General features: G+C 57.1%; 1 protein-coding gene and 1 long non-coding RNA gene across 11 annotated transcripts; one reads left to right on the forward strand and one right to left on the reverse strand.

Moving 5' to 3' along the window:
* The first annotated feature begins 238 nt into the window (after positions 1–238).
* Positions 239–27,052, forward strand: Inf2 (inverted formin, FH2 and WH2 domain containing). 10 transcript variants are annotated; one of them, XM_030246905.1, is made up of 24 exons: positions 241–390; positions 11,489–11,888; positions 12,824–12,939; positions 13,018–13,177; positions 13,673–13,706; positions 14,576–14,717; positions 15,207–15,348; positions 15,509–16,357; positions 16,868–17,013; positions 17,289–17,350; positions 17,739–17,841; positions 18,468–18,553; positions 18,990–19,090; positions 19,824–19,894; positions 19,972–20,079; positions 20,343–20,413; positions 21,168–21,288; positions 21,614–21,778; positions 21,957–22,059; positions 22,190–22,351; positions 22,905–23,531; positions 23,616–23,700; positions 24,043–24,099; positions 26,390–27,052. In XM_030246905.1, exons 2-23 carry the CDS (start codon positions 11,498–11,500, stop codon positions 24,053–24,055), a joined length of 3,858 nt encoding a protein of 1,285 aa, XP_030102765.1. In that variant the 5' UTR covers positions 241–390; positions 11,489–11,497; the 3' UTR covers positions 24,056–24,099; positions 26,390–27,052. The 10 variants fall into 10 exon arrangements, 8 of the variants coding, with proteins under 8 accessions (XP_030102769.1, XP_030102770.1, XP_030102765.1 ...); XM_030246907.1 differs by lacking the exon at positions 23,616–23,700 and having other exon boundaries at positions 24,040–24,099; NM_198411.2 differs by lacking the exon at positions 23,616–23,700 and having other exon boundaries at positions 279–390.
* Gm30048 lies at positions 4,331–8,477 on the reverse strand. The gene is made up of 3 exons (XR_003950267.1): positions 8,231–8,477; positions 6,333–6,416; positions 4,331–4,682 (listed from the first exon to the last, which is right to left on the reverse strand). It is a non-coding gene; the product is annotated as a predicted gene, 30048 (long non-coding RNA).
* Positions 27,053–27,994: the final 942 nt, after the last annotated feature.

Here is a 27,994-nt window from a genome sequence, read left to right on the forward strand (position 1 = left end):
GCCAGCGTAGGGGAGAGATAAGGAACGTGCTAGGGAGCCTGGGCGGGAACTGACAGTGAGGTCGGAGGCAAAAGGGCCATTCCCAGCAGGTCTCTAGAGAGTCCCGGAATGTCCCATTCCTTTTCATCTCTCCGCCCCCGCAGAGATGCCAGACCCGGGTGGGCAGGGCTTCCTTGGAGACCCCACCCCGCCCCGCCCCGGGCAGCACCGCCCCCCACGTGGCCGCCGCCGGGTGGGGCCGCACCTCCCCTTCCTCCCTCCAGCCCCGCCCGGCCCGCGAGCGCGGTTAGACTGTGCGGAAAGCAGCCGCGAGGCCGCCGCCCGCAGCCCCAGACGCTCCGGCGCCGGGACACAGCACTCTGCACCATCTCTCGGCTGTACCCCCACCCGGTAAGTCCGCGGCTTCGGGCTAGCCTGGAACGCAGAGGGAAACCGAGTCTGGGGGCAGTGAGGGAAATGGTTGGGGTTGAGGAGCGGACTGCCGCGTGTGCACCAAGGTGGCCAAGAACCTGGTCCCGCGCTCTTGGCCCTCGACTACGGGCTGATATGGAGATGATGCTCACTGCTCATAGGGTGTTTGCTCCGGGTCGGACTGGAGGAGTTCCCCCACCTTGCGGCTACCACATCCTGACCATGAATCAGCCACAGTTGAGAAAATAAACTTCAACTGGAGGTCCGCCTCCGGGATAGCACAGGGCGAGCTTGCGGCCCCGCCCTGACAGCTAGCTTCTAAAGATGCCCGCCGCCGGTGGGCTAAGGCAGACCTGAGAGAGTGACACAGCTCTGTTTCTTGTGGCTACCCCTGTCTACCCTCCTCCTGGGCAAGGACGCTGGGAATGAAGGTGATCTTAGCAGAAAGCCCAACTATGCTTTGGTGGACTCCCTAGAGGACTATGGGATGGAGAGCCGTCTATGGGCCCGTGTGTCCCGTCTTCTAACCGCTCAGTGCCCGGTGGCACACGGTGACAGGTTGGACACACCAGGAGTCAGCGGCAAAAATGACCCTGCTCCTTCCTGCCTTGGGCTCCAGGTCAGTGCACCCACTCTAAAGCTTGCACGCCCGGGTCGAAGCCAGAGTTGGGAAGTCCCTCCTTACCCGTCCTCTCTGGGCCTCAATTCCTTCTCTAAACTTGAAGGGTGAGGAGAGTGTCTCAGACTGTATCCCTTCAGGGTGTCACCCAGGGCAGGGGGCATTTGGGAAGCAGACACTGTAACCCCTAGAGCAAAAAAAAAAAAAAAAAAAAAAAAAAGGTGTTTGTTCCAAGGCTGGAGACTAAGGCTTCTCCCTGTCCCAACCCATTGGTTGGGGAGCAGCTGTGCAAGTTGACCTAGCTGGGGGTCCCCCTAGGACCAGGTAGGAGTTGCCCTGCCTGGCTCTGCCTTCCTACCTTTTCCTGGCGGTCTCTAAGCTTCCCTCCCTGGTACCCAAGCAGGCTGTTGGCAAGGGTTCTGCTCCTGAGGGGTTAACCTCCAGCTGAGGCCCCTCATTTTGTGGGGGTGCTGATGGCTGTCTAGCTAATTGCACCCATCTCGCTGTGCTGAGACCTGAAAGCACCTACCTTAAATAGACTCGTTCACCTTCTACCAAAGTGCACTTGTTACAGGGGAAAGTTTTCAGGCTTATGAAAGCTGTTGGAGGAGGCAGGAGAATTGCAGGATGGTGGGTGATGGGGACACCTGTGGGTGCAGGCAGGCTGCTGCTGGGCCATTCTGGGCAGGAATGGTGGCGGTCTCCGGAGTAGGCTGAGTCCTTGGGCTCTGTGAGGGTCCTCACGGTCTGAAGGATGGGGCCTAATATTGTACTGCCTGACCCTGCACACAGCAGGTGTTTAATAGGTGCATAGTTCCTTGGCCAGTGGGCATTGTGGTTAGAGAGGGTATACCTCTCTCTTTTTAGAGTGAGCTTCAGAGTTAGTCTCTCGGGGCTACCATAAGGGGAACCATAAGGGGAACGGGCCTAGGAACATCTGATGTAGAAAGGGACGATGGACCCCCCCCTGTCACTGGAGGTGTGAGAATGGGGCCCTAATATGTGGCCTTCACCCTGGTTAGCCTGACCTAAGTGAGGAAGGTCTTGTGAGAATGTTCAGACAGCCTGGGCCTTGAACCAAAGTAGGATCTGTTTAGAGCTACCCCTGCTCAGCACCCAGTACATGGATCTGTTCACAGCTACCACTACCCAGCACCCAGTACATGGATCTATTCACAGCTGCCCCTACCCAGCACCCAGCACCCAGTACATGGATCTATTCACAGCTGCCCCTACCCAGCACATGGATCCATTCACAGCTACCAGGGCACATAGCACATGTCAACACCAGCTGTACAGGAACTGGGTAGGGGAACGTGCCGGCTGAGCCTGTGTTCCCTGTGCCCCTGTCCTAAAGTGTGATTACATAAGGAACAGGACTGGAGCTAATTAGTGCCAGTCCTTTGCTGGGGCTACCTCTGTCATCCCTCGAGCACTGTCCCCAATCCCTATTCCCCTCACCTCCCACAGTCTGTGAGCAGGTCTGCGTGCTGAGAGGAGACAAGCCAAGGGCTGACGGGACCCATCTGGCCCTTTGGCTCTCACTTTGTCTGGAGAGTATGTGAGCTACTGTCTGTTCCGACAGGAGGCACTTACAGTGCCTGGTGCTGTAGACATCAGGTCCTGTCCCCACATCACCCCCTGCCAGGAGGTCGTATCCAGTCATATGCCACACAAAGCCCTCTTACCCCCGTATTCCCTATTATGGAGGTGTGAGGATGAGGCCCTAATATGTGGCCTTTGTCCTGGTAGCCTGACCTAAATGAGCAAGTGTTCGCCACATGACAAGGTCTCAGGACTGGACACTGCAGTTCAGAGAGTAGAAGGCTTTGTCCAGGTCAGGTAGCCTCTGCTGAGTGTCTAGACGGGGTGTGTGAAAAGCAAGCTCACCCTCCAGTCTCCCTCTCCTCCAGTGACTATAACAGGACCTGCTGCCTTGAACACCTAGTGCCCGGTTCATCAGGTATTGGTAGATGGAGTCGGGTGTGGCTGAGGGGGATGTCACAGTTAGTGTTGCTATTGCTGTGATAAAACACCATGACCCAAACCGACAGAAACATAAGACAACCTGAGGAGGAAAGGGCTTACTTCATCTTACAGCTCCCAGGCCACAGTCCATCACTGAGAGAAGACAGGGCAGGAACCCGAGGCAGGAACTGAAGCAGAAGCCAGGAGGAGGACTGCTTACTGGCTTGCTTCTCAAGGCCTGTTAACCCTGCTCTCTTAGGGTATTTCCAGGACCACCTGCCCGGGGAAGCACCACCTTCCATGGGCCAAGCCTACCCACATCCATCACTAGTCAAGAAAATGCACTGTAGACTTTCCCAGAGGCAATGTGACAGAGGCCTTTTCTCAGCTGAGGATCCCCTTGCCAGATGACTCTAGCTTGTGTCAAGTTGACTAAAGGGTGTGCACCTCAGGCCAGGACTCTTCACCACTGTGTGAGGACAGGACGGCCAAGGCTGCTTTCCTGTCCCACCCTCTCGATGGCTTTCCTTTCTGTAGGAAGCAGACAGGACAGAAAAGGGGATGGGACAGTCTAGAAAGCCTCTGTAAGTCTCCTGCCCCTGGCTAATTCCTGTGGCATGTGGACTCCTGGGAAGGCAAATGGGCTTGAGGAGGGCAGCCTAGACCCCAAGAGAAGCCTGGCAAAGTCATAGTACCTGGGCAGCAGCCCCTTCCTGGGCTGTCATAGCATCCCATATGTTTGCAGAGCTGGACTTGCTCAGAGCATCCCAGATCTACGCGTACTGCGTTGCCATGGGCTCTGCCCCACCAGCAGCTTGTATGGCCTGCACTGACAGAGTTCCTGCTGACTAGAGCCTGGGTGTAAGGCTCTTAGTGGATGGGAGGCACCAACATCAAAGCCAAGCACTGAAGCCAACCCAAGACCCAGTGGGGTCAGGAGGGTCACACATATCTGCTTAGCACACCTGACCCAGGACCCACCACCTCCAACCAGCCAGCACCAGCTCCCAATCCCAGCATGGTCCTCCCCAGCACTGAGTAGGAAGTTGGCCCTTGCTAGAGGTAGGTCCAGAAAGCCACCTGGACCCCTCCAAGTTTTGTAAGGCAAACTGGTATCTCTGTGGTTCAGTCTCCCTGCCTGCCCGGTCCAGGGCCTCTGAATCCCCGGGCTGTGGTCTTCCTGTGTCCTCGCTTCTGCTCCAGGCACAGCTCTACTGCCGCCTGGATCCACGGCAGGGAGATAGACAGCTGCTCCCACCTGGCCTAGGCTGGGAGAAAGGTGCTGCCTGCCCCCTGCCTCTCTCTGTTCCACTTCATATATAGACACGAGTGGCCTGAGGACAAGACATCTTTCAGGGACACCCACACAGAGGGCCCAGGCTGTGGAGGTAGAGACAGGAGTAGGGGCCAAACCTTTGGCGTGTTACAGAGCTCTGCAGCAGGTTGCAGGGAGATGGGCCATCTCTAAGAGGGATAGGAGATGGGAGGTCGCCTCTGAGACAGAAGGGTAAGCAGTATGTATGTGGTGCTTTCGGGCCTGATGGTTGTTGTGCGGACAGTGCTGGGTCAGCCAATCCATGCTGAGTGTCTAGGGCTCCTTGGTGAACATTCTGGCTAGGGAAACCCAAGTCCGACGTGGGCTGGCTCTTGCAGGAGCCTCGGTGTCCTCATTTCCAGGCCAGGACTGTGAACAAAATACGTACCCAGGCTGAGGATCTTGCTCACCCGGTTGGGCCTGCCAGGCTCCCTGGGACCAGGTGGCTGAGGAATGCTGAGCGGGGCCAGGGAGAAGATACAGGGCACACACAGCCCACCCTGTGCGGCAGGTGCAGTTAAAGTGACACTCTTTCCTGACGGCCAAGATGCTGGCAGTAACACGCTTGCCGTCCAGCGTATGAGGACAGAAACAGGAAATCTGCTGGGTTGTCTAAGGAACCAGCGGGTCAGAGTTGAAGCCCTCTCACATGGAACCGGCCTTGTCTTCTCTATGAGTGCTGGCTGCTGCCCCTGGCTGTGCTAGGGGATATGAGTGCTGTCCCTCCCCCACTCTCTGTGTCTTTGTTCTCTTTGCCCCCGGGGAGGGGAAGCTTGCAGCTGGACACTGGCAGAGGGTGGGGACCTGATCTGGCATGTGGATGGACAGGACAGCTTTCCCAAGCCGGGCACAGACGGGGGTGAGGCCGGACTCTGAGGCGGGACTAGCATACAACACTTGTCACCTGCACCCTGAGGGACGACAGTTCTTCCCAGACTTGGAGAGGCCTGGCCAAAACCAACTGGGGATCAGAGGGCACAATGGAGCCTGGTAGGGGAGGGATTGTCTAAGAATGACTGGTTTTGGAGAGAGAACCCAAGCAGGTGAATTCTAGGATGACCCCCGTGGGCACGAACCCTTGAGTGCAGCCCTGCAGATGCAAGGAAGTTGAGGTGAAGAGCTGGGATCTGTAGCCCACAGCCGTCACCCTGCCTTCCTCCCTGAGGAGCCTGGCAAACCCAGAACCCCATATCTGCTATCCTTCCACGGAAGGGGCTCAGCCACAGGGGAACTCCCCAGCCCATGTGCTCAGAAAGCGCCCTCACAGATGGGTCGCTTCACGTCAGAGGGGGCCAGGCTATCTGAGTATACACTGACAGGTACTTCACCTTTGTCCATGGACTTATGCAGCTGGGGAGTCAGGCTGAGAAAGGGGCCCCTCTAGTGACATTGCGAGTTCTGGGACAGCTTGAGTCCCCACAGCATCCCAGAGAGGGTGGAAGTGAAAGCAGCTTCCTGCCGTGGGTGCCTCCACCCTTCCTGTCTCCACGTTGCCTGAGGGGAGGAGGGCAGTCTGAGACCACCCCAGCCTGCCCACAGAATCCCAGACAGGCCGATGCCTGGCACCAGCTGCTTTGTGCAGACCTTCCTCCTAGAGAGCAGTGTCAGAGGGGTGTCCCCTTAGCCCTAGCAAGCACTTCCTGTTGACTGTTGCCATTCCAGCAGATGTCCTGGGGACAGTCCAGGTGTTAAGGTAGTCGTCAGAAGCTCCACAGCCCTGTCTGTACAGTGACAGAGTTCCATCATGCACGCTCCTTCCCAGGGCTTGTGTCAGGACCTGTGCCACATACTAAGAAGGCCCAGGGGGAACTAGTCTCCTCGCACACTCTAGGAAACTCCTTGGAAATTGCAAGTCCAGGGTTCGTCACCCTCATTCTGAGCCATGGTGACAAGAGGAAGTAGGCCTGAGTGCCACTTGAACAGCCCCTTCACCGGGCCACGTGCACGCCATGTCTGTGGATATGGGGACAGTGAATGCATGTCTTCTTTGAGGCCCACTGTGCAGAGAGACTGTCTTACCTGAGTTGGGCCACAGGCCAGCTGAGGTCCTTCCACTCCAGGGCCTCACAGTCTGGTAGGAAGATGGCATGCTGGGAGCTGAGACTGCATGAGAAAAAAGGGAAGGGGGGTGGGGGTCAGAGCAGGACAGCGGCTGTCCTTGAGCCCCAGGAAGCTACCAGGGATGTGTGCACTTCTACAAAACCGAGGGCTGTCAAGCAGTGGAAAATTTGGGCTCCTGGAAGATCTAAAAATACAGTGTGGCAGCCCCTGCCACCCAGTTCTGGAATCCTGCTTCTGCCGTCTCCCTCCCACCCATGGAAGACAAGCTCAGTCTTTTGTGTCTCCCCCAGCCCCCGCTGGCTCTGGGCCCAGTAGCACCCCAGGCCTTATTCTGGTGCTGGCAGAGTGCCTTCTCAGAGCTGCCTCTCCAGGCCAGGAAGCAGCCCCTCCAGGGATCCCCTAACCTGGCTTGTGCCTGCCCTAGCCACTTATCTCAGCAATGGTTTATCAGCTCCCTAGTGCTGGTAGGGGTTGGGTGCAGATGGCAGCCCCTGCCTCCTCGGGGCTTAGGTGCAAGGCCTGGGCTGCTACACCTCAAGGGATACTTGCAATGTGTCTGAGAGTCAAGGCCCAAGGTTGCTGGCTGCAGGGCCTTCTGGCTCCTGGAACTATATAGTCCATGTTTCCCTGGATATAGAGATAAGGGAATTGCGATGTGGGGTCTGTGGCTTACTCGGGTTCCTTAACGTGTGCCAGGCGACCCATGCAGGACTTCCTAGCTACTGTCTCTGCCTCGGTTTCCCTGTTTGCATGGGATCCCAGGTATGTGACTCGGCCCTCCTCCCCCACTCAGCTCCCAGATGAGGATTAGTCAGGGGCGGAAGCTCTAGAGCTCCCTGAGTCAGAGGAGCTGCCCAGGCATGTGGGATGGAGGTGCCATGCCCGGCTGGCCCAGAGCTTGTGGAGGAGGCAGCCAGCTATTACTGAGAGCCACCCTAGCAGGCAGTGGCCCAGAGGCCTGCAGCCCTGGTCCTCTCCTGGAAATCCCATCAGTGCTCAGATCTGGGCAGGTCGCCACAGACCCTGAGGGAGACCTTGCCTTCAGGAGCAGTCTAAGTGGAAGGCCTGGCCTGGACCTGTGGAAAAAGTGATGCTTAAGAACCATGTGTTCCAAAATACAAACAAACAATAAGCAAACCATGTGTAAGGGCTGCAGAGATGGCTCGGAGGTTAAGAGCGCTGACTGCTCTGCCAGAGGTCCTGAGTTCAATTCCCAGCAACCACATGTTGGCTCACAATCTATAGTGAGGTCTTGTGCCCTCTCTGTCATGTAGGCATATATGCAGGCAGAACACTGTGTACTTAATAAATAAATCTAAAAAACAAAAAACAACAAAACCCATGTGTAAGCTAGGCATGGTAGTGTGCACCTTTAATCCCAGCACACTGTGAGTTCAATGCCAGCCTGGACTGTATACCCACCCAGTCACAAGTCAGTCAGGGCTACATAGTGATACCCTGTCTATTTTTATTTTTATTTTTTGTAAGAAAGAAAAGTATGGATAAGGGACAAGCTGCCCTGAGCCCCTGGATCTAGGGCCGTATCTGCAAAGGCCTCGCCCTCTGCAGTCCTGTTAGTGCTGAGGGAATTGTGTAAGCACATGAGATGGTCTTCATGTCCTGTTCCCCGTCTGCCAGAGCTTGGGCAGCAACAACAGCCCTTCTACCCCAGGATGCCGACTTCCTGTACTGGGTCATCCCCTACACCTCGGGCAAGGCCAGGATAGCCAGCCCCTCTGAGTCTCTGCCAGGTCTGGCTCAGAGTTGGACACTTGGGCCCCAGAGCTGGAAGTGGGAGGGCCTGTCATTCACAGATGGCATTAAAACAGCTGTGCGCCAGCTGTGGCCGTACACACCTGAAATCTCAGCACTTCGGAGGCACATTCGAGGTTAGGAGTTTCAGCGTCAGTCTCAGCTACATGATGAGTTTGAGGCCAGCCTAGAGAACACGAGGCTCTGTCAACAAAACAAAACGAAACAACAAAAACCTGTAGCAGGTCTTCTAACTGCTCGCTCTGACTGCTGGCTCTACCTCTGGATCCCACTGCAACCAACCCACGTTGCAGAAGAGAGAGAGAGAGAGAGAGAGAGAGAGAGAGAGAGAGAGAGAGAGAGAGAGAGAGAGAGAGAGAGAGAGAGAGAGAGGATTTCCGAGACACACAGATGGAAAACGCAGGAGTGATTCAGCCTTGTTTGGCACCAGTATTCCCCAAAGACTGCTGGAATAAAGGGGTCGACGTCGGCTCTGTCAGAGGTTTGGAAGCAGGCAGGCAAGGGAAAGCGTCATAGTTTCTGTAGGGGAGAAAAAGGGAAGGCCTCATGGAGGCCAACAAGAAGTGGGACTGTGGCCACGGGGGAATTGCAGTCTTTCATTGATTATTGATCAGGTTCCAGTTGTTGGTCTTTCTGGACTGTGGAATGGCTGGGTGCTGGCTCAGGACTAGCCACCGTCACCTGTCCACACTCAGTGTCATCCTACAGACAGGCAGGCAGCCCGGCACATGTCAGAGGGGAAGGAATGTGTTCCTCACTCTGGCATCTTGGTTTCCAGGCAGGTGGCTCTCGCAGGTGAACACACTCCATCAGTAGGGCTTTCGGGGCCTCCCAATCCCAACACGAGCTACCCAGGTCAGTGGGCATGAGTCTGGGGCCCACTCCACAGATGCAGACAGGAATCCCATCAGGGAGAGAGTCTACAGCCCTGGGACACACAGGGCCGAGGACTGGCCAGTGCCAGGGGCAGCTGTGAGGCAAGCAGGTAATGAAGCAGGTAATGTGTCTAGGGACCTCGGGCTTTAGTGGTTCTGTAGCCTCAGAAAGATTGGGTGGGTTCCACATGAAAACTGGGGCTCCTCGGCAGAGAGAACTCTGGATGCCAGCGCCAGGTCTGGGTGAGTTCATACTCCGGCCACTCAGCCTGTGCCAAGGGGACAGGGCCTCTGGCCAATGGAGGCAGGGATGGGGGTGGGGAGGCAGCTCTGGGCACCTCTTTGGGCAGCACAGAAGCTGGAGAGCGTGCAGAGGCCAGTCAGCCAGCTCTGTTCCGTGGTAAACCTTCCACATCTACCACCAAGACATACTTTGGGGTGTAACGCTGCCAGAGAGGGACCAGGCCCAGGCTGGCAGCGGGGATGAGAAGCCGGGGGCAAGGCCCCGAATGGATGGGCAGAGGCGGCCGTAAAGTCTTGCGTATCTGGGTGAGTAGAAGGCTGGATGGCCGAAGAAGAGGCTTCGTCTAGGACTTGGTGAAGGCAGAGATCAAGGGTAGGACCCTGAGTCTCCGCCCAGTTAGGCACCGGGCAGAACCCAGGCTACCTGGAGATCCCTCTTACCTACAGGCAGGAGAAACAGCCCCAGGCAAGTCTCAGGAGCTCCCAGTGACTGAGGCAAAGATCCAGAGAAGGAAGCTGAGGCTTAAATATGCAGAGTGGCTGGGCTGAAATCTGCCAGGGGGTTCCAGGCCAGTCCCTGCTACACACTGGGAGCTGCCTGCGCCTAAGGCAGACCTACCTACTGGCCACCTGCATTTGAAAGGGTGGGGAATGGGGAAGCCAGGCAGGAGCTCTGTCAGTACTGCTGGGCAGGTATGCTCTGGGGCACCCTCTCCCCACCCCCAGGGCAGCACAGTCTTAGGTGAGGACACCCAGGACCCAGCACCACACTGGCAAAGTGCCTGAGCTGGTATTCAGGTTATGGATTGGATACCTCTTCAGCCTGGGGTCTCCCCTGCCCTCAGAGAGCAGAGTAGAACCAAAAGCTTACATGCACTGACCTCCCAGCATTCAGTGGGTCCCAGGAGCATTCGCAGGGGACCTGTCAATATGAATGTGGGTGCAGAACCAGCCTCCTGGCGTGCTGCCTGCAGTCCTTCACCTGCCCAGCAGGTAGAATACCTGTCCTGTGGAGAGTACAAGACCGGGCCCTTGGGATGGCTCCCACTATGAGAGCTTGTCCCACCAAGCTCTTTCCCTCCCGCGGCTCCATGCTCTCTTTCTCAGATGCTAAATATAAGATCCCAGCCATACATGGTTGCAGGAGAGCCTGGGATGCCCCTGACCTTTGAAGCTGTCCCTAGGGGTATGATGGGGCAGCACTACGACCAGCCCGGCGCAGTGCGGATGCAGGAGACAGACAGCAAGAGTGCAGTTTGTCCGTCTACAGTTACGCTTTGGGGAAAGGCATTATTTGCAGAATGTTTTAGGCCAGACTTGCCCCCTCCCTCCACTGGGGGTGGGGGTGGGGCAGGGACGGGTCATTTCCTAAGTTGGAGTTGGGACTGTTGCTAATGAACCAGGTGAGGTTCTGTGTGCTGAGGGACAAGCTGAGACCAGAGGAAGCTGCCACCCACTCCGTTAAGCACTGGACATCTCATCGTACCTAGTTCTCAGCCTGCTCCTGTGACTCGCCCCTCCTCCCAGCATCCCCGAGGCTGTGGGCAGTGGGAAGTGCCTGGAGCCAGATAAGGGATCCCAGAGAGGCTGTTTTTGCTGTGTCACCACCACAATGTTATAGCATTCCAGCTAGCATGGCTGCCTGCAGCCTCCCTGACCCCAGACCTCTCCTAGTTGAACTGGGGCTAACAAGGACAGAATGAGTCACACTCAGGCACAGGTGTCTCTCTCTCTCTCTTTTTTATTTTATTATTTTATTTTTGTTTTGTTTTGTTGTTGTTGGGGGGGGTTGGCTTTTTTTTTTTTTGCTTTTTTGCTTTTTGAGACAGGTTTTCTCTGTGTAGCCCTGGCTGTCCTGGAACTCACTCTGTAGACCAGGCTGGCCTCGATCTCAGAAATTCGCCTGCCTCCGCCTCCCAAGAGCTGGGATTAAAGGCATGCGCCACCACACCCGGCAGGCTAGCTACCTCGTGCTGAGCCTTGGGCACAGGGTCTTTGTGTGTATGGTAGGCCCTTCATGTCTGCTGTTCAAAACCAGGTGGAGTGAGAACAGCCTTTCCTGGGGTCAGAAACAAAGTGCCTGTCCCAACCTTCCATCACTGGCCCACAAGCAAGAAACTTAAAGGGGAAACCGAGGCAGCAAACTGCCTCCGCGTGTCACTTATGCCCACACTGGCTTTCCTCGATCAGGCTGATGGCCCTGTCCCTCTTCTGTACCTACAGTTTGACAAGATGTCTGTAAAGGAAGGCGCTCAACGCAAGTGGGCGGCGCTGAAGGAGAAGCTGGGGCCGCAGGACTCAGACCCCACGGAAGCCAACCTGGAGAGCGCCGAGCCTGAGCTGTGCATCCGGCTGCTGCAGATGCCCTCGGTGGTCAACTACTCGGGCCTGCGCAAGCGCCTGGAGAGCAGCGATGGCGGCTGGATGGTGCAGTTCCTGGAGCAGAGCGGCCTGGACCTGCTGCTGGAGGCGCTGGCACGGCTGTCAGGGCGTGGCGTGGCCCGCATCTCGGATGCCCTGCTGCAGCTCACCTGCATCAGCTGTGTGCGTGCTGTCATGAATTCACAGCAGGGCATCGAATACATCCTCAGCAACCAGGGTTATGTGCGCCAGCTCTCCCAGGGTGAGCTGTGGGCCGTTCTGTTAGGGTGGGGGTGGGGGACCTAGGGCTTATCAGGGACCTGGTACAAAGAACAGGTCCCCACATACACTCTGCCTGGCTCCAAGCCCCGTAACAGCTCAGCCACAGTCCTCCAGGCCTGGTCCATACTGCTGATGCTACAGCCCTCGGCCTTCCCAAACGTTCCCTGGTCACCACCCCTCTGCACCCAGTAGGTCACCCCTGGCCACACCTCCTGCTTCTGCCTCTGCATACCTCAAGAGTAGTTTCTGGCTTATTGTAACACCTTGGCTGTGGCAAGAAAACCAAGGTGGATAGCGATCTTTCTGTGGGAGCAACTAGGTCCCACAGGGGCTCCAAGACCTAGGAAGCAGTGACCAGTGGGATGGGATCTGTGTGAGAGACGGAACCAGAGGCTGCCAATATGTCTAACCCAGGACCCACACCAATTGTAATCTGCCTCCCTAGCCTGGACCCGATTGCACCCCTCCATCAAGCCCCTCATCACAGCCAGATGTGAAGCACCCCAAAACTTGCCTAGCTCAGGATGGAGAAGACTGGGGCTCATAGGGACAAGGAGGCATTACAGGCTGTCAGGAACACAGTTGCTGTCAAGTTTGGGAAAAAATGAGCCTAGAACCACCTGCAGGGGCTGGGCTGGGCTGGGCTGGGCTGGGCTGGGCTGGGCTGGGCTGGGCCAGGCTCTATAGACCCCAGGTTCCTGCTCCTGCCTTCAAGCCCTTTCCTGAAACGGCCTGCCTTGACCCGAGAGGAGAAGTCGGGGTACTGGGAAAGATCAGTATGGCAAAGCTGGGCCTGGAAGTTCAGCTGGAGCTGTCACTCTAGTCTCTAGCCCTGGATTCAGATCGCAGGTGTGTTAAAGGCAGATGGGGGAGACAGGACAGTGGGTTTCCTGAGACGTTTCTGACCCTCCACAGCTCTGGATACCTCCAATGTAATGGTCAAGAAGCAGGTGTTTGAATTGCTGGCTGCTCTGTGCATCTATTCGCCTGAGGGCCACGCACTGACGCTCGATGCCCTGGACCATTACAAGGTAAGTGTGGGTGGGGGAGCCCGGGCCAACAGAAAGACTCTCCTGCCAGAGCACACCCTGACCCCACCCGACCTGCAGATGGTGTGCAGCCAGCAGTACCGCTTCAGCGTCATCATGAGTGAGCTCTCGGACAGTGACAACGTGCCCTATGTGGTCACCCTGCTCAGTGTGATCAACGCCATCATTCTGGGTCCCGAGGACCTCCGCTCTCGTGCCCAGCTGCGGAGTGAGTTCATAGGTGAGAGTGCCTTCGCCTGCCGACAGGGCTTCTAGAAGACCTCCAAGGTGTCTGCTGGGCCAGCTCGGTCTGTGCCATACCCGCTGGGGATGTGGGACTGCAGCAAGTCCTTCCCTTACCCCACACCTCCTAGGCCCCCAAGGGAAGGCACTGTACCAGGGTCTGGGTGCTTCCTACCACCACCGGCTCCTGTGGTAGATAGAGCGTCAGCACCGAGGGTTCTGTTTTGCAACTGTGTGGGTCTTAGGATCAGACAGGGGACCTGCTTCTAATTTTAGCTCTGTTCCTTCAAGGAATGGCCTCTGAACAAGCACTACCCTGTGTCTAGACCTTGTTCCCTTTTGGAATTTTAATACTCCATGATGGTCTTAAAGGACGGGAGAGGGAGGTAAAGGAGAGTAAAGTCCCATGTGACCAGGAACTGGAGACAGAGATAGGTCAGAGGCAGTCTCCAGACTTTCTAACCCCATCCATCCATCTATCCATCCATTCCAGGGCTACAGCTGCTGGATATTCTGACCCGGCTACGGTGAGTCCCTGCTGTGGCTGGTTCTGCCAGCTGCTCTCTCCCCGGTCCTTTCTTGGGGTTCCCACCACCTGGCCCAGATCTCCAGGCAGTATCTCCAGATGTGCTGAGAGATTGCTTCCAGAAGTGAACCTAGGACTCAGGCTAGACGCCTTCCTGGGCATTGCCCGTCGGAGCCATATGGGCAGGTTAGCCCAGGGCTTCCTGTTCACTCGGGATTCGGATGTGCAGCATGTCGTCGCTGTAGTGTGGTACATACTTCTGATGGTTGCACCCCTTGCTCTGGAGCTCTGGTATAGCACAGCCTGGCGTCTGTCTGCTGGCCCTGGCATCTCCAAAGTTGGGAGCCCAGTCCTGACTATAGTCAAGTCAGAGCCCACTGGGGGCTCTTTACTTCCAGGAAATCAGCGTGGGCAGCCTTACTGACTCCACTATTGTGGAAGTAGCCCCGTTGCAAAGCTCTGGGACCTGTCTCCAGGGGGACAGTGAGGGGGGCAGTTATTGGACAGGCAGAGGTGGTGGTGTCAGCACCTGCTCCCAGTTTATACTCCTGACATCTGACTCAGGCTAATCCCCTCCCCTCTCATGTTTCATGGTGGCCCAACCCCATTCTGCATCCATCATGAGAATCTACCCTACCCCATCCCTGTAGATGCCCAGGTATCCTCTGGGCAGCCTGGCAGGGTGGGAGGCTCAGACCCATGAATTACCACTCCAACTGCCATTCAGGCTGCAGAGCCTCAGGCTGGCCACAGAGTCAGTCGACCTGGGCCTTCTAGGTCCAGTGTGCTCACGTGGGCTGTGCCCAGGCTGGATCTGTGGGTAGGGATTCCAGTGGGACAGCCGCTCAGCCAATTATCCTTCTCCCTTAGAGACTTGGAGGATGCGGATCTGCTGATCCAGCTGGAAGCCTTCGAAGAGGCCAAAGCGGAGGACGAGGAGGAACTTCAGCGAATTAGCGATGGGATCAACATGAACAGCCACCAGGAAGTCTTTGCGTCCCTGTTCCACAAGGTGGGGCTTGGCTATCTAGGGCCAGGGCCTCTGCTTGGGTCAACCCAATGATGGCCGGGGCAGCGGCACAGAGCTGGTACCACAAGGCAGAGGCTGGGTTGTCCTGGGGAAGCGGTTCTGATGCAGGTCCCGGGACAAAGCTTCCAAAGATCAAAGCTATCCGAGTTGGCCATGCCTTCCTGCATCACAGCTAGGTGGTCATTATTGGGGACTTCAGAGAGCTCTGTGGCCTGGTAAGGAGGGTTCAGTAGACTGAATCTTCCTGGCCCCTCAGTCTCAGTTATTGAATGCAGCAGCTGTCATCTCAGGGTGACAGTAATAGGTAGAGACCAGGGGTGCCATTTAATGTCTCATAGCATGTCTCGGTGCCACCAGTAATCCTGCCACCGAGTCATTCATCACCAGGGCTTTAGTGAAGTGACAGGGCTGTAGGACAGGATGCCCCTGGCACATGAGAGGATAGCCATTTGTCCCTTTTGGTCAATTCAGGTGAGCTGTTCTCCAGCGTCGGCCCAGCTGCTGTCAGTATTGCAGGGTCTCATGCACCTGGAGCCTGCTGGCCGCTCAGGCCAACTGCTCTGGGAGGCCCTGGAAAACCTGGTGAACCGGGCTGTGCTCCTGGCCAGTGATGGTGAGAAGCTGGGAGGACTGAGGCGTGCCACAGGGCACAACCCGTCGTGAAGACCCCGAGGTCTTTGGCTATGTGGGGAGGCCATGTGGGAGGTGGCCACCCTTTGCCTTGTTTCCATCTCTGGCCCTCTCCCTTGACTCTGCACACTTCCTTCCTGCAGCCCAGGCTTGCACCCTGGAGGAGGTGGTTGAACGACTGCTGTCCATCAAAGGGCGGCCCCGACCAAGCCCCCTGGACAAGGCCCACAAGAGTGTCCAGACCAACTCAGTCCAGAATCAGGGCAGTTCCTCCCAAAACACTACTACTCCCACAACTAAAGTGGAAGGCCAGCAGCCAGTAGTGGCTTCTCCCTGCCAACACGTGGGCAGCATCCAGAGCTCCAGTGTTGACATAGCGCCACAGCCAGTAGCCCTTGAGCAGTGCATAACAGCCTTACCTCTACCTACCCCACCACTCTCCAGCTCCACCCCTGTGCTCCCTCCAACCCCACCCCCCCTGCCAGGCCCAGGGGCCACATCTCCCCTTCCCCCTCCCCCTCCCCCTTTGCCTCCCCCTTTGCCAGGCTCAGGGACCACATCTCCCCCTCCCCCTCCTCCTCCCCCTCCCCCCTTGCCACCCCCTCTGCCAGGCTCAGGGACCATATCTCCCCCTCCACCCCCACCCCCACCTCCCCTACCAGGTACAGGGGCTGTGTCTCCCCCACCCCCTCCGCCACTTCCATCTCTGCCTGATTCCCACAAGACCCAGCCCCCGCCCCCACCCCCACTCCCTGGCATGTGCCCAGTTCCTCCCCCTCCCCCACTACCCAGAGCAGGCCAGATACCTCCACCTCCTCCCCTGCCTGGTTTCTCTGTCCCCTCCATGATGGGTGGTGTGGAGGAGATCATTGTGGCCCAGGTCGACCACAGCCTGGGCTCAGCCTGGGTCCCCAGTCACCGCAGAGTGAATCCACCCACACTGAGAATGAAGAAGCTGAACTGGCAGAAGCTGCCATCCAATGTGGCACGAGGTGAGCCCCTCCCTGTTCCAGCCCAGCCTCTGAAGAGGGTAGGTACATACTGGTACATACTGGTCATTCTCCCTACGAGTGTCCACCGTTCCTGCGCCTACCTTTGCTTAGCCAAGGCAGCCAGGCCCTGTCAAGGCTTCGTTCCTACCTGTCTTACATGGGACTAAAGGCCACCTCAGAGGATATAGTCTCATCCAGTACACAGCCCTGTGGGTCATAGGTGTCTGCTGCTATAGGCCCTGCCCTGCCCTCTCTAAGGTTCTCTGCACAGTGGCCTAGGTGTTAGGTGCTGAAACCGACAGAAGGCAAGGCAGGGAGAGACCTGGTCACCTGCCAGCATGGACGTGTGTGCCCACACATGTGTACATAGCGTGGAGGGTGGATGATGCATTCAACCCCGGCTGGGCTCCATGCACGTCCTGTTCAGTCCTCAGAGGCCTCGCTTGGCCCAGCTGGAGCCCCAGGCCCGCAGTAAGCATGGGTTTCAGCAGAGCCTTGCCTGCCCCGCAGAGCGCAACTCCATGTGGGCCACACTGGGCAGCCCCTGCACAGCCGCAGTGGAGCCCGACTTCTCCAGCATTGAGCAGCTGTTCTCCTTCCCCACGGCTAAGCCCAAGGAGCCCTCTGCTGCCCCCGCCAGGAAGGAGCCCAAAGAAGTAAGACTAATGACAGGGCCTGACCTCTCTCTCCTCCCTGTGTGTGTGTGTGAGAGTATGTGTGTGTGTCTGTGTATGTCTCTGTGTGTGTGTATGTGTGTCTGTGTGTGTCTGTGTGTATATGTGTGTGTCTGTCTGTGTGTATGTATGTATGTGTGTGTCTGTGTGTGTGTGTCTCTGTGTGTGTCTGTGTGTATGTATGTGTGTGTCTGTGTGTGTGTGTGTGAGACATCCTCTGCCCACCCTCCAGATACCAGCTAAATGGGGGTTTCTAGGTCACTTTTCTGGACTCCAAGAAGAGCCTGAACCTCAACATCTTCCTGAAGCAATTTAAATGGTGAGTGAGGGAGTAGTGTTGCTGCCAAACTCAGCCCCAGCCGAGCAGCCAGCTCTGCCCGGCATCCCAGCCCTGCCCAGCAGTGCCCTCTGCAGGCCGGCCAGGTCCATGCATGCTCCATCCCCAGGGCAGGAGGCTGTGGGTAGCTACCATAGTCTTATCTAAGATTCCTACATGCCAGAGTACAAGCGATGCCCAGAAAATCACTGATAGACCATAGACAAGCTGTGGCCAAGTCAAGGGAAGACAGCCCTGCCTCCCAGTTTCCAAACCCTTACCTAAGAGTCCCTCCAGTAGCGCCTCGGGTGCCCACCAGCCACCCCCATCTCTAAGCATGGCAGGAGACAGGGAAATTTCCTGCTTCTTCACCCCTGCCCCCCCCCTCCAGTTCCAATGAAGAAGTCACCAGCATGATCCAGGCTGGAGACACCAGCAAGTTTGATGTGGAGGTCCTCAAACAGCTTCTAAAGCTTCTTCCAGAGAAGCATGAGGTGAGCCGGGGCCCTGATCAACCCCAGGAAGCAGGGATAGCAAAGGCCTGACCCACCTCACCCCAGGGGAGGCCCAAGGCTGGAGCCCCAGACCTGACCCACCTCACCCCGGGGGAGGCCCAAGGCTGGAGCCCCAGACCTGACCCACCTCACCCCGGGGGAGGCCCAAGGCTGGAGCCCCAGACCTGACCCACCTCACCCCAGGGGAGGCCCAAGGCTGGAGCCCCAGACCTGACCCACCTCACCCCGGGGAGACCCAAGGCTGGAGCCCCAGACCTGACCCACCTCACCCCAGGGGAAACCCAAGGCTGGAGCCCCAGACCTGACCCACCTCACCCCAGGGGAGGCCCAAGGCTGGAGCCCCAGACCTGACCCACCTCACCCCGGGGGAGACCCAAGGCTGGAGCCCCAGACCTGACCCACCTCACCCCAGGGGAAACCCAAGGCTGGAGCCCCAGACCTGACCCACCTCACCCTGGTGGAGACCCAAGGCTGGAGCCCCAGACCTGACCCACCTCACCCTGGTGGAGACCCAAGGCTGGAGCCCCATGGCTCTTCATGAGGAGCTGAGGCAGGCAGGTGCCGGTTGGGCAGACGATTGGTTCCTACATGTGGCCCTCCTGCAGATTGAGAACCTACGGGCGTTCACTGAGGAGCGAGCCAAGTTGTCCAATGCTGACCAGTTCTATGTTCTGCTCCTGGACATTCCCTGGTGAGCATGGTGGCCCTGGGATCCTGCTTAACCCGTGAGGAAGGAAAGGTGGAGAGAGCAGGGCAGGAGCCGAGCTTGGGTGAGGGAGGAAGGCAGGGCAGGAAGGCAGCTGTCTCTGAAACAGAGTCCCTAGGGCACTGGGAATGAGTCATCTGGCCTGACGCCTAAGCGTTGCTCCTGCTTCTCAGCCCCTCTCAGAGCAGAGGTGAGACCTCTTATGCCCTGAGGCCAGAGACTTCCTCAGAAGCTCCAGGCATCCTGGGCTGCTACCAAGTTGCCCGGGCCTGACTTCTGTCCTGGGCACAGGCCTAGGAATGTATATGTTCTCAGCCCAGGCTATGGGGACTCTCCCTCAGCCCACCCACCAAGGGCAGAGCATGTTCCCAGTGGCAAGCATGGTGGAACCTCCAGGCCCTAACCCCCTCCTGTGCACCAGCTACCCGCTGCGGGTGGAGTGCATGATGCTGTGTGAGGGAACGGCCATCGTCCTGGACATGGTGCGGCCCAAGGCCCAGCTGGTGCTCACTGCCTGCGAGAGTGAGTGGGGCCCAGAAGCCTACGGGGCTGGGAGGGATGGGCCTTCCACGTGTGTCAGCCCCTGCTGGAGCCATGTCACAATGGCCACGTGAGGTGCCAGCTTTGCCACCGAAACCCATAGTCACCTCTGCTGCTAACACACACACACACTCGGTCCTATACACTCAACTCATTGCACACTTGAATGAGGGCACACACTCCATACCCACAGGAACAGCATGCGTGCATATATATTCATATACAGCCACTCAGACACACAGAGCCACAAGGGTATACATACACTGACAATCATATATCCGCCTTCTGTGAACAAAGAATGGGAGAAACCTGCTTGGCCACAGTGCAGGGACACAGATGGGCTCACTTCTCTCACAAACACAGCACGGGACTCCCCACTCCCATCTCAACCACTGCACTGGGCAGGTCCTCTCTGCCACCCATGGGACAGGGTCCTGAGCACTTGGGGTGGGGGGGTGCCACAGACTGGAAGGAGTTCCTGTAGCATCCCAGAGTCCTCACCCAAAGTTCCTGGTCATGGCCATACACCTGCTGAAGCTGAGGGTCCAGCAGACGTGAACACTGCAGAACGTATCCCCGGTGTCCCTACACCTATGGATGGTGAAGGACCATAATCCCACATAGCCCTGGCCTTGTTTCCTTTCTGGTGCTGGGATGGGCCTGGGCAATACCCAGAGGCCTTGGGCCCTCCTTCAACCCTGCTCATCCATCTTAGGCCTGCTCACCAGCCAGCGGTTGCCAGTCTTCTGTCAGCTGATCCTCAAAATCGGGAATTTCCTCAACTACGTAAGTCAGAGCTGTCCTGTGGCCTGCCTCCCACCGTACCCTGAGAGTCAGGGTGCCTCACTCCCTGTCCCTCACAGGGCAGCCACACGGGAGATGCAGATGGTTTCAAGATTAGCACCTTGCTGAAGCTCACAGAGACCAAGTCCCAGCAGAGTCGCGTGACGCTGCTGCACCACGTGCTGGAGGTGACCTCTGGGGAACCGAGTTGGGTGGGGTGGGGTGGGGTGCTCCCTGTGGCTATCTCTGCTCTGTCCTCAGGCCTATTATTCTTGAGACTGAGCCACAACACTACCTGTCCTCAGCAGGCCTTAGCTACCACCACCCCCATACATGTTGGGACAGGCTCAAGCGTGATGTAGAGGCCCCAGGAGGGTCAGAGGGCTGGTGGGAGTTCTACTCACGACAGGCTCAGGACCAACAGGGATCTTACTGGTACACTGTGTTTCAGGAAGTGGAGAAGAGCCACCCGGACCTCCTACAGCTATCCCGGGACCTGGAGCCACCCTCTCAAGCTGCAGGGTGGGTGTTCCTGCCAACCCAGTGCCTTAGCAGCTCAGACTGATTCTAGCCTCCTGAACAGCAGGGCCTGATAACAGCTAAAGCATAGCCCTGTGCCTCAGGACCACTCCAGAGATGCTGACGCTTATGGTGGGTCAGGACTGTGTCAGCTATAGCTGTCAGCTGTGTGACTTAGATCAGAACATGAGGCCCAGAAGGGTTGGGGCGACTGTCTGGCACAGCCTCTCTACAAAGTGAACTTTCCTCACAGCATAAGCCAGGTCACGCCAGCTCACGATGCAGATGAGGCGCTGAGGCTTGAGAGTGGTGGCTTGGGTCTCACCACCCAGCAAGCAGGCGAACCCCAGGGGCAAAGTCTGTGCTCCCGTGCTCCACTGCATCGGGAACTTTGGGTTCAGTAGCTGCTAGGCCTTAGGGCTAATCAGGCAAGAATGGAAGTGGGCCCAACAGCTTTGCTAAGGCTCCCAGCTATGCCCAATATGACACAGGCCCTATTCTACAACGAGGGACCGACCAACATCTTGACAGGACTGGCTGAGTTGAGTGTCACTAGAACAGGCACCTAAGCATACAGGGTCCCCTCAGGACTGACTAGCTCCTGGAACCTGCAGTGTGAAAAGTGTGAGTGACCCAGGGCCCGTAGTGGGGTGTTTGAAGAGGCCTGCGTAGTCTCAGGGACTGTTCAGGCTCGTTGTGACCGTGTGTCCGCTGATGCCTGATGACCCCACCCATCTCGCCCCTCGGCGCCTTTCAGAATCAACGTGGAGATCATCCACTCAGAGGCCAGTGCCAACCTGAAGAAGCTTCTAGAAGCGGAGCGGAAGGTGTCCGCTTCCATCCCTGAGGTGCAGAAGCAGTACGCTGAGCGCCTCCAGGTAAGCCGGCAGAAGATAGCCCTCCCAGTACATTCTGTGGAGGAACACAGATCCTGGGATGTGCAGGGATGGATAGAACAGTGGGTGGACGAGCAGCTTTGCTGGTGAACACAGGCCAAGCCAAGCGGACAACAGCCCGAATCAGCAGAGCAGCTCCTCTGGCTCCTCTGTGGGCTCCCTGGCCCTAGGCTGAGGCTCCCAGGAACCCCCAGCATGCCACAGACCCTGTTCTACATGCAGACCTCTGCCCAAGGGTCCTGTGCCTAGGGCCACACCAGCATTTGCTTGCGACTCACTTGATGGTGACTGAGATTTATGTCCCCAGGCCAGCATTGAGGCCTCTCAGGAGCTGGACAAGGTATTCGACGCCATTGAGCAAAAGAAACTGGAGCTGGCTGACTACCTGTGCGAAGACCCCCAGCAGCTGTCCCTAGAGGACACGTTCAGCACCATGAAGACCTTCCGAGACCTCTTCACCCGTGCCCTGAAGGTGTGTGGTGGGCCCAGGAGGAGTTAGGTGATGCCTGAGACCGGAGTGGGGTTCCCAGCCAAGCCAGGCAGAATTTGCCCGTTTGTTCCAAGCTGTGGCTAGGTATGCGCCATGTGTCCTTGGTATACCCACTGAGGGTCACTGGGTTGGGTGACGAGGCTCCCGTCTGTCTGAGCAGGAGAACAAGGACCGGAAGGAACAGATGGCAAAAGCGGAAAGGAGGAAACAGCAGCTGGCGGAGGAGGAGGCCCGGAGGCCGAGGGACGAGGATGGGAAGCCTAGTAGGTCTCAGGGACAGGTGGGACCCAGGTGGGGCTGCTGGCCTTCCTCGCCCAAGCCTAGCAGGGCTTGTCCTGGGGTGGCCTCCGGATCTCTGAGCTGCTCTCTAAGGTCTGTGGCTCTGCTCTGCAGTCAGGAAGGGGCCTGGGAAGCAAGAAGAGGTGTGCGTCATCGATGCCCTGCTGGCCGACATCAGGAAGGGCTTCCAGCTACGGAAGACAGCCCGGGGCCGGGGAGACACTGAAGCAAGTGGCAGAGTGGCCCCCGCAGATCCTCCAAAGGCCACAGAGCCTGGTGAGATCTGAGCCTGTGTCCTTCTCCCCACTCCCTCCTACCACTTCTACCCTGCCTCCGAGAAGCTCTCTGGGTCCTGGACCTTCAGGGCCCCTACACACACTGTTCTGGAGACGTTTGGGGGCCTAGGGGGTGGGATAGTAAAGACCCAATTGGCACAACTCTGAAATTGGCCTATGAGAGGACTGTGCCTCTCTTAAACATTGTCATCTTTGGGTGGCCAGGGGATGTGAGGTTGGGGGTCCACTGCTGGACACCCCTGAGTTCAGGGCACTGGAGATATTCAGACAGGCAAACCTTAGGAAGGGTTTCACTACTGGGACTTTAGAAATGGATGTTTTTTGTGGCCCTTTGGATGTCCTCCTGTCCTCCATGTGTGGCCAGACTGAAGATACTGCCTTCCCTTGGTCCATAAGAAACCATGTTGGGGGGCTCCTGAGAATGAAGTTTACAGTAGTTTAGGAAGGTTCAGGGTCAGGAACACTTCCTGGGTGAGACCAGAATGCCTAAAATCCTGGCCCTTGCCCTTACGGACACATCCCTCAATCCACAGCAACTGCCAGCAATCCTACCCAGGGCACAAACCACCCTGCTTCAGAGCCCTTGGATACCACAGCAGCTGACGAGCCGCAGGGCTGGGACCTTGTGGATGCTGTAACCCCCAGCCCCCAGCCCTCCAAGGAGGAAGATGGTCCTCCAGCCCTGGAGAGGCGCTCCTCCTGGTATGTGGATGCCATTGACTTCCTGGACCCTGAAGATACCCCGGATGCCCAGCCCTCTGAGGGGGTCTGGCCAGTGACTCTGGGAGATGGTCAAGCTCTGAATCCCCTCGAGTTCTCTAGCAATAAGCCTCCTGGAGTCAAGAGCTCGCACCAGGACGCTACGGATCCTGAAGCCTTGTGGGGCGTCCACCGAACCGAGGCAGACAGCACCAGTGAGGGACCAGAGGATGAAGCTCAGCGAGGACAGAGCACCCACCTACCCCGCACAGGCCCCGGAGAGGATGAGGATGGAGAGGACACAGCCCCAGAATCTGCACTTGACACGTCCCTGGACAGGTCCTTCTCTGAGGACGCAGTGACAGATTCCTCAGGGTCTGGCACCCTCCCCAGGGTCCAAGGCCGGGTCTCAAAGGGGACGAGCAAGCGGAGGAAGAAACGTCCCTCAAGGAACCAAGAAGGTAACTGGGAGGCGGGCGTTGGTGAGCAAGGCTGGGGGACAGCTGGGTCTGACCGTGTGGTTAAAGCCGATTGTCCCACAACAGGGCCTGGGACCTCTCCCTGCTGTCCTGCTGGTCCCTCTCTTACCCCTGCGGGTCCTACAGGCTCAACCAGCATCCAGGAGAGAGGGTGATTCAGTGGGGCACAGCACTTCACACAAGAGGGCAGCTTGGGGGGCCACTGCCTGCATCACTCACCTGCTGCACATTCCTGCCTCCACACCCCTTCTGAGGGGAGTGGAGCAGGGTAGCCCTGGGCTCTTGCTGCTGCAGGGTGGTCTGACATTAAGTTCCTAATTGCAGCTTCTTTTGTCACCATGACCAAAGAATCAACTTTGGTCCAGTGGTTAGTTTCTGACCCTGTCCAAGAGTGTTGGCACAGCTAGCCTGGCCCCCACAGATCCCACCACCCTAAGTTCAGGGCTGTCTCGTGTGCTAAGCTGATGAGTGTATTTCCTTTATTTGAAAGCAGAGTTTGTCCCTGATTCTGATGATATTAAGGCAAAAAGGCTGTGTGTGATCCAGTGAGGTATGTATGCAGCCTGGCTTGTGTTGACTAATGATGACAGCGGGTTCCGGGGCCTCAGCCTGCTGCCTGGCCCTCCTGAGCACTAACCTAGCTTGTCTCCAGCCCTCTCGGGATACCAGTAAACCCCTCCCTTGGCTCATGGTGGTGGTGCCTCTGCTGTGCTGCCTTGTTAGAGAAGGCCTGGCTGCCGAGCCTTGCCTGCCCAGGGTCTTCTCACTCCCAGCTGGACACAACCTCAGAACTGGACTCCAGATGGGCCTCCAAGGCATGGTAGAGAGAGCCAAGCTGCGCTCCCTGTAGGGAGTGGGACTCCAGGCCTTTGTGGGCACAGTGTGGGCTCTTTGGGGATGGCTGTTTCTTAGTCCTGCAGGACAGACTGAGGTTGTCCCTATTCGTGTCTCGGCCCTACATGGTCAAGGTAATGGCCGCTTTACTAATCCCAGCTTCCCAAGTAGGCACCTTCCCTCCGCACGGGGCCAGTCTTCCCAACGCTACTCTCGCTCGCCTATGGTCTGGGTTATGGTCAAACATATGCCTGAAAAGACTGTAGAAATGGGTGTGTCAAGTGCAGATGCTGCCAAAGGCAAAGGGGCAGGGGCCTCCCCTCCTTGTAGCCAGGAGCAGAGCTGGATCCATGTAGACGCCAGGTTGTCTTTCTTAGTGTTTACTTCCACGAACAGAGACCATGACCAAGTCTTATAAAAACATTTAATTGGGGCTGGCTGACAAGTTCAGAGATTCAGAATCATCGAGGCAGGAGCATGGCGGCATCCAGGCAGGCATGGGTCAGGGGGAGCTGAGAGTTCTACATCTTCATTTGAAGGCTGCTATTTGTGGAATACTGACTTCCAGGCAGCTAGGATGAGGTTCTGAAGGCCACGCCCACAGTGACACACCTATTTCAGCAAAGCCACACCTCCTAATAGTGCCACTCCCTGAGCCAAGCGTGTCTGAACCATCACACAGGTCTTCCTCATATGGACCATGGTGGGTCTTCTGGGCTCCACTCGTGGCAGGACAGCCAGAGCCAACATGTGGCCCAAGACGTTAAAGATGCATTTAGACCAGCTTGGGGCCCTGTCCCGTGGCCAGGAACCATGGATGGAGGAAGGCCCGGATAGGACAAAAAAGTCTGGCCCCATCATGAACTGTGGGAGCCTGAACAAACCCCAAACATCTCTGGCCCGGCACAGGGACCCTGGGTCTGCCTGCCTGGCACTCTGAACTGCTGGCCACTGGGCTGAAGTCTCAGGATCGAGGTACAAGGATGAGGTCTGTTGGTGCCTTGTAGGCAGGAGCCACAGGGAGCTCAGAGCATGAGTTTACCGTTACTCTTGGCCCAGCCTGTGCAGTGGTCATTCCTCATTTTTTCAGTACTGTTGACCCTGAAGTCTGGTCTGCCCCATTGGTTAGTGCATTTTGATGAAAACCAGCTCATGTGTCTCTGGATAGGCAGCCTCTCCATGCCGAGCACCCCTGTTCTAGCTAACCCAGATGTGCTCCACTCCTGCGTTGGTTGGTTCATTTCCCCGCTCCCTGCAGTGTCCTAATAATGCTCTGGGCGAAGCTTTGACAGCCTCTGCTCTGCCCCTTTTCCCTTCCCTTCTGGGCAGATTCTCAAGCTCAAGGCTCCAAGGGGGAACCTGGAGCCCCACTCACCGCTGGTGGAAAAGCGGGGTTTTTAGGCAACTCAGAGAGTATTGGGAGCAGGGTTCCTACAGGCTCAGGTTGGTGGCAGTTTCAGTGTGTGGCTGCCAGCCCAGGGCCCTCCCTGGGCAGCACCCAGTCAGATAGGAAGCAGGAAGGACCAAGTCCGGTTCAAAGGACCCAGTGAGGCTGGTTGAGAGCAGACAGTGGGTATGGGTCTGTGAAAAGTAGGCCATTTCAGCCTGGCGTGGTGGTGCACGCCTTTAATCCCAGCACTTGGGAGGCAGAGGCAAGAGGATTTCTGAGTTCAAGGCCAGCCTGGTCTACAGAGTGAGTTCCAGGACAGCCAGGGCTATACAGAGAAACCCTGTCTCGAAAAACAAACAAGTAGGCCATTTGGAGCCCACTGAAGACAGTCCAGCTCAAGAAATCACACCTGGTTGTGACAGCCTCTGAGACAGCAGCCTGCGGGAATCAACTTAGCTCCATCCACTCGGATGAATTCTGCAGCCCAGAGAAGAATCTGGCACCAGAGTGGACCCGGATACACTTCAGGGTCTGGGGATGGCAGTGAGACCCTTTATTGGGCATCTAGAGCTTCCTGACAAAGGCTGCTGTAACATTCTCATTTCCTTCCCCACAGGCCTCAGGTCCAGGCCCAAAGCCAAGTGAGTGCTCTCGTCGGCTCAGCACATCGGCTGGATGTGTTGCCTGGAGAGGCTCTTCGGGGCCAGGCTGGGACTGGGCCCCCGAGAAACCCAAACTCCGTGCCTTACCCAGCCAGGATCCTTGGGAGCCTTGGGCATTGATGCTGGGACCTGGCCTGGCACCCTGGGCCACCTGCACGCTCTTAGCCCCTGCTTTTGCAAACCACTCCCACCCCCTATCGCATGCACCACAGGGGTGGACGGGAGCCTCCTGCCTGGCTCTAGGGAGATGGATCACAGACACCTGCACTGGGGCTGAAACATCCCCTCTCCCCCAACCCCCATGGCTCAGTTGATTTTTAGCTGAGTGCTGTTTTCTGCATCTTTATTCTGCTATGGCTGAGTTGAGGTTAGTGAGGGACTGAGGGAATGCTCGTTGGAAGTGCTGTGGGTAGGACCTGGCAGGTAGGCTCTAGGGAACAAATAAACAAAAAGTTCATGTGCACAATGAGTGGTGACCAGACCACTGCAGCTGTCATCTCCCTTGGTGTGTGCCCAGTGGGGAACAAGCTGCCCCTGCTCAGCCCCTCTCATGTGTGCACTGTTGAGTCTGCAGGCCAGCAGGGATTTTAACCAATAAAGAGCAACCTTGTCTGTCATGAGTGTGGTATTTAGACCATTAGAATAGGAAGTAACACTGGGAGGGCGATCTGAGTCCTCTTCTCTTCCCCTGTGGCACTGGGGTGATGGGACTTAGTGGAGCCAAGTGAGTGGGGAAAAGGCTAGGTGGGAGTGCGTGGTGGGAAGATTGATGGGTGAACCAGGGGAGGGGTGGCAAAGGAGCAGGAGAGGAAGCCCAAAGGGCGGGACCTGGACCCATGCATGCTACTGCCCAGCCTGAGTGGTCTCTTGGGTCTGCAGATGCATTCTCCCCTGCTCACACCACCAGCAGATAGGATGAGGCCATGTCCTGATGGTCGTCTTCAGCAGACTGTCGCCTGCCACCAGAAGAGGGTAAAGTGGGTGGTAAGCTAGATGGGGTGCAGCAGTATCACACGGGAGCTTTCAAATACCTGAGTGGATGTACAGGCTGCGTGGGGGTGAGGCCTGAAGCCAGGTAATTCCTCGGGCGACAGTGGATTTGCAGGCCGGGTTCCTCAGAGGCAGTTGGTAAAGGCAGGAGAGTCTTATACACCAGGCTCTTGCAAGTGGGGATCCCAGCTCAAGAGAGAAGTAGGGGCCTAGGGCAGGGAGGCAATGTTGGGGCTCATGTTGCCACCCGTGCTCAGGCGCCTCCTGTCCTGCCCCAGAACCCTGAAAACTGCTGTCTGTCTGCCCTTCAGCCTTTAGCCAGGGTAGTATCCCTAAATACTATCCAGGGACCCTGTCCCCAGACTCCCAGGAAGTCCAGTGTCTTAGGGTTTTTATTCCTGCACAAATACCGTGACCAAGGAGCAAGTTGGGGAGGAAAGGGTTTATTCAGCTTACACTTCCACGTTGCTGTTCATCACCAAAGGAAGTCAGGACTGGAACACAAGCAGGTCAGGGAGCAGGAGCTGATGCAGAGGCCATGGAGGGATGTTACTTACTGGCTTGCTTCC

The sequence above is a fragment of the Mus musculus genome, chromosome 12 (genome assembly GCF_000001635.26).
Source record: "Mus musculus strain C57BL/6J chromosome 12, GRCm38.p6 C57BL/6J".
In the NCBI taxonomy this organism is placed as follows: domain Eukaryota; kingdom Metazoa; phylum Chordata; class Mammalia; order Rodentia; family Muridae; genus Mus; species Mus musculus.

Coding starts and splice junctions, on each gene's coding strand:
- Inf2 (XM_030246908.1), top strand. CDS start 9,506: ATGAGAAGCCGGGGGCAAGGCCCCGAATGGATGGGCAGAGGCGGCCGT. Junction 13,707..14,575: donor GATATTCTGACCCGGCTACG/GTGAGTCCCTGC, acceptor CTTCTCCCTTAG/AGACTTGGAGGATGCGGATC. Junction 15,349..15,508: donor TGTGCTCCTGGCCAGTGATG/GTGAGAAGCTGG, acceptor TCCTTCCTGCAG/CCCAGGCTTGCACCCTGGAG.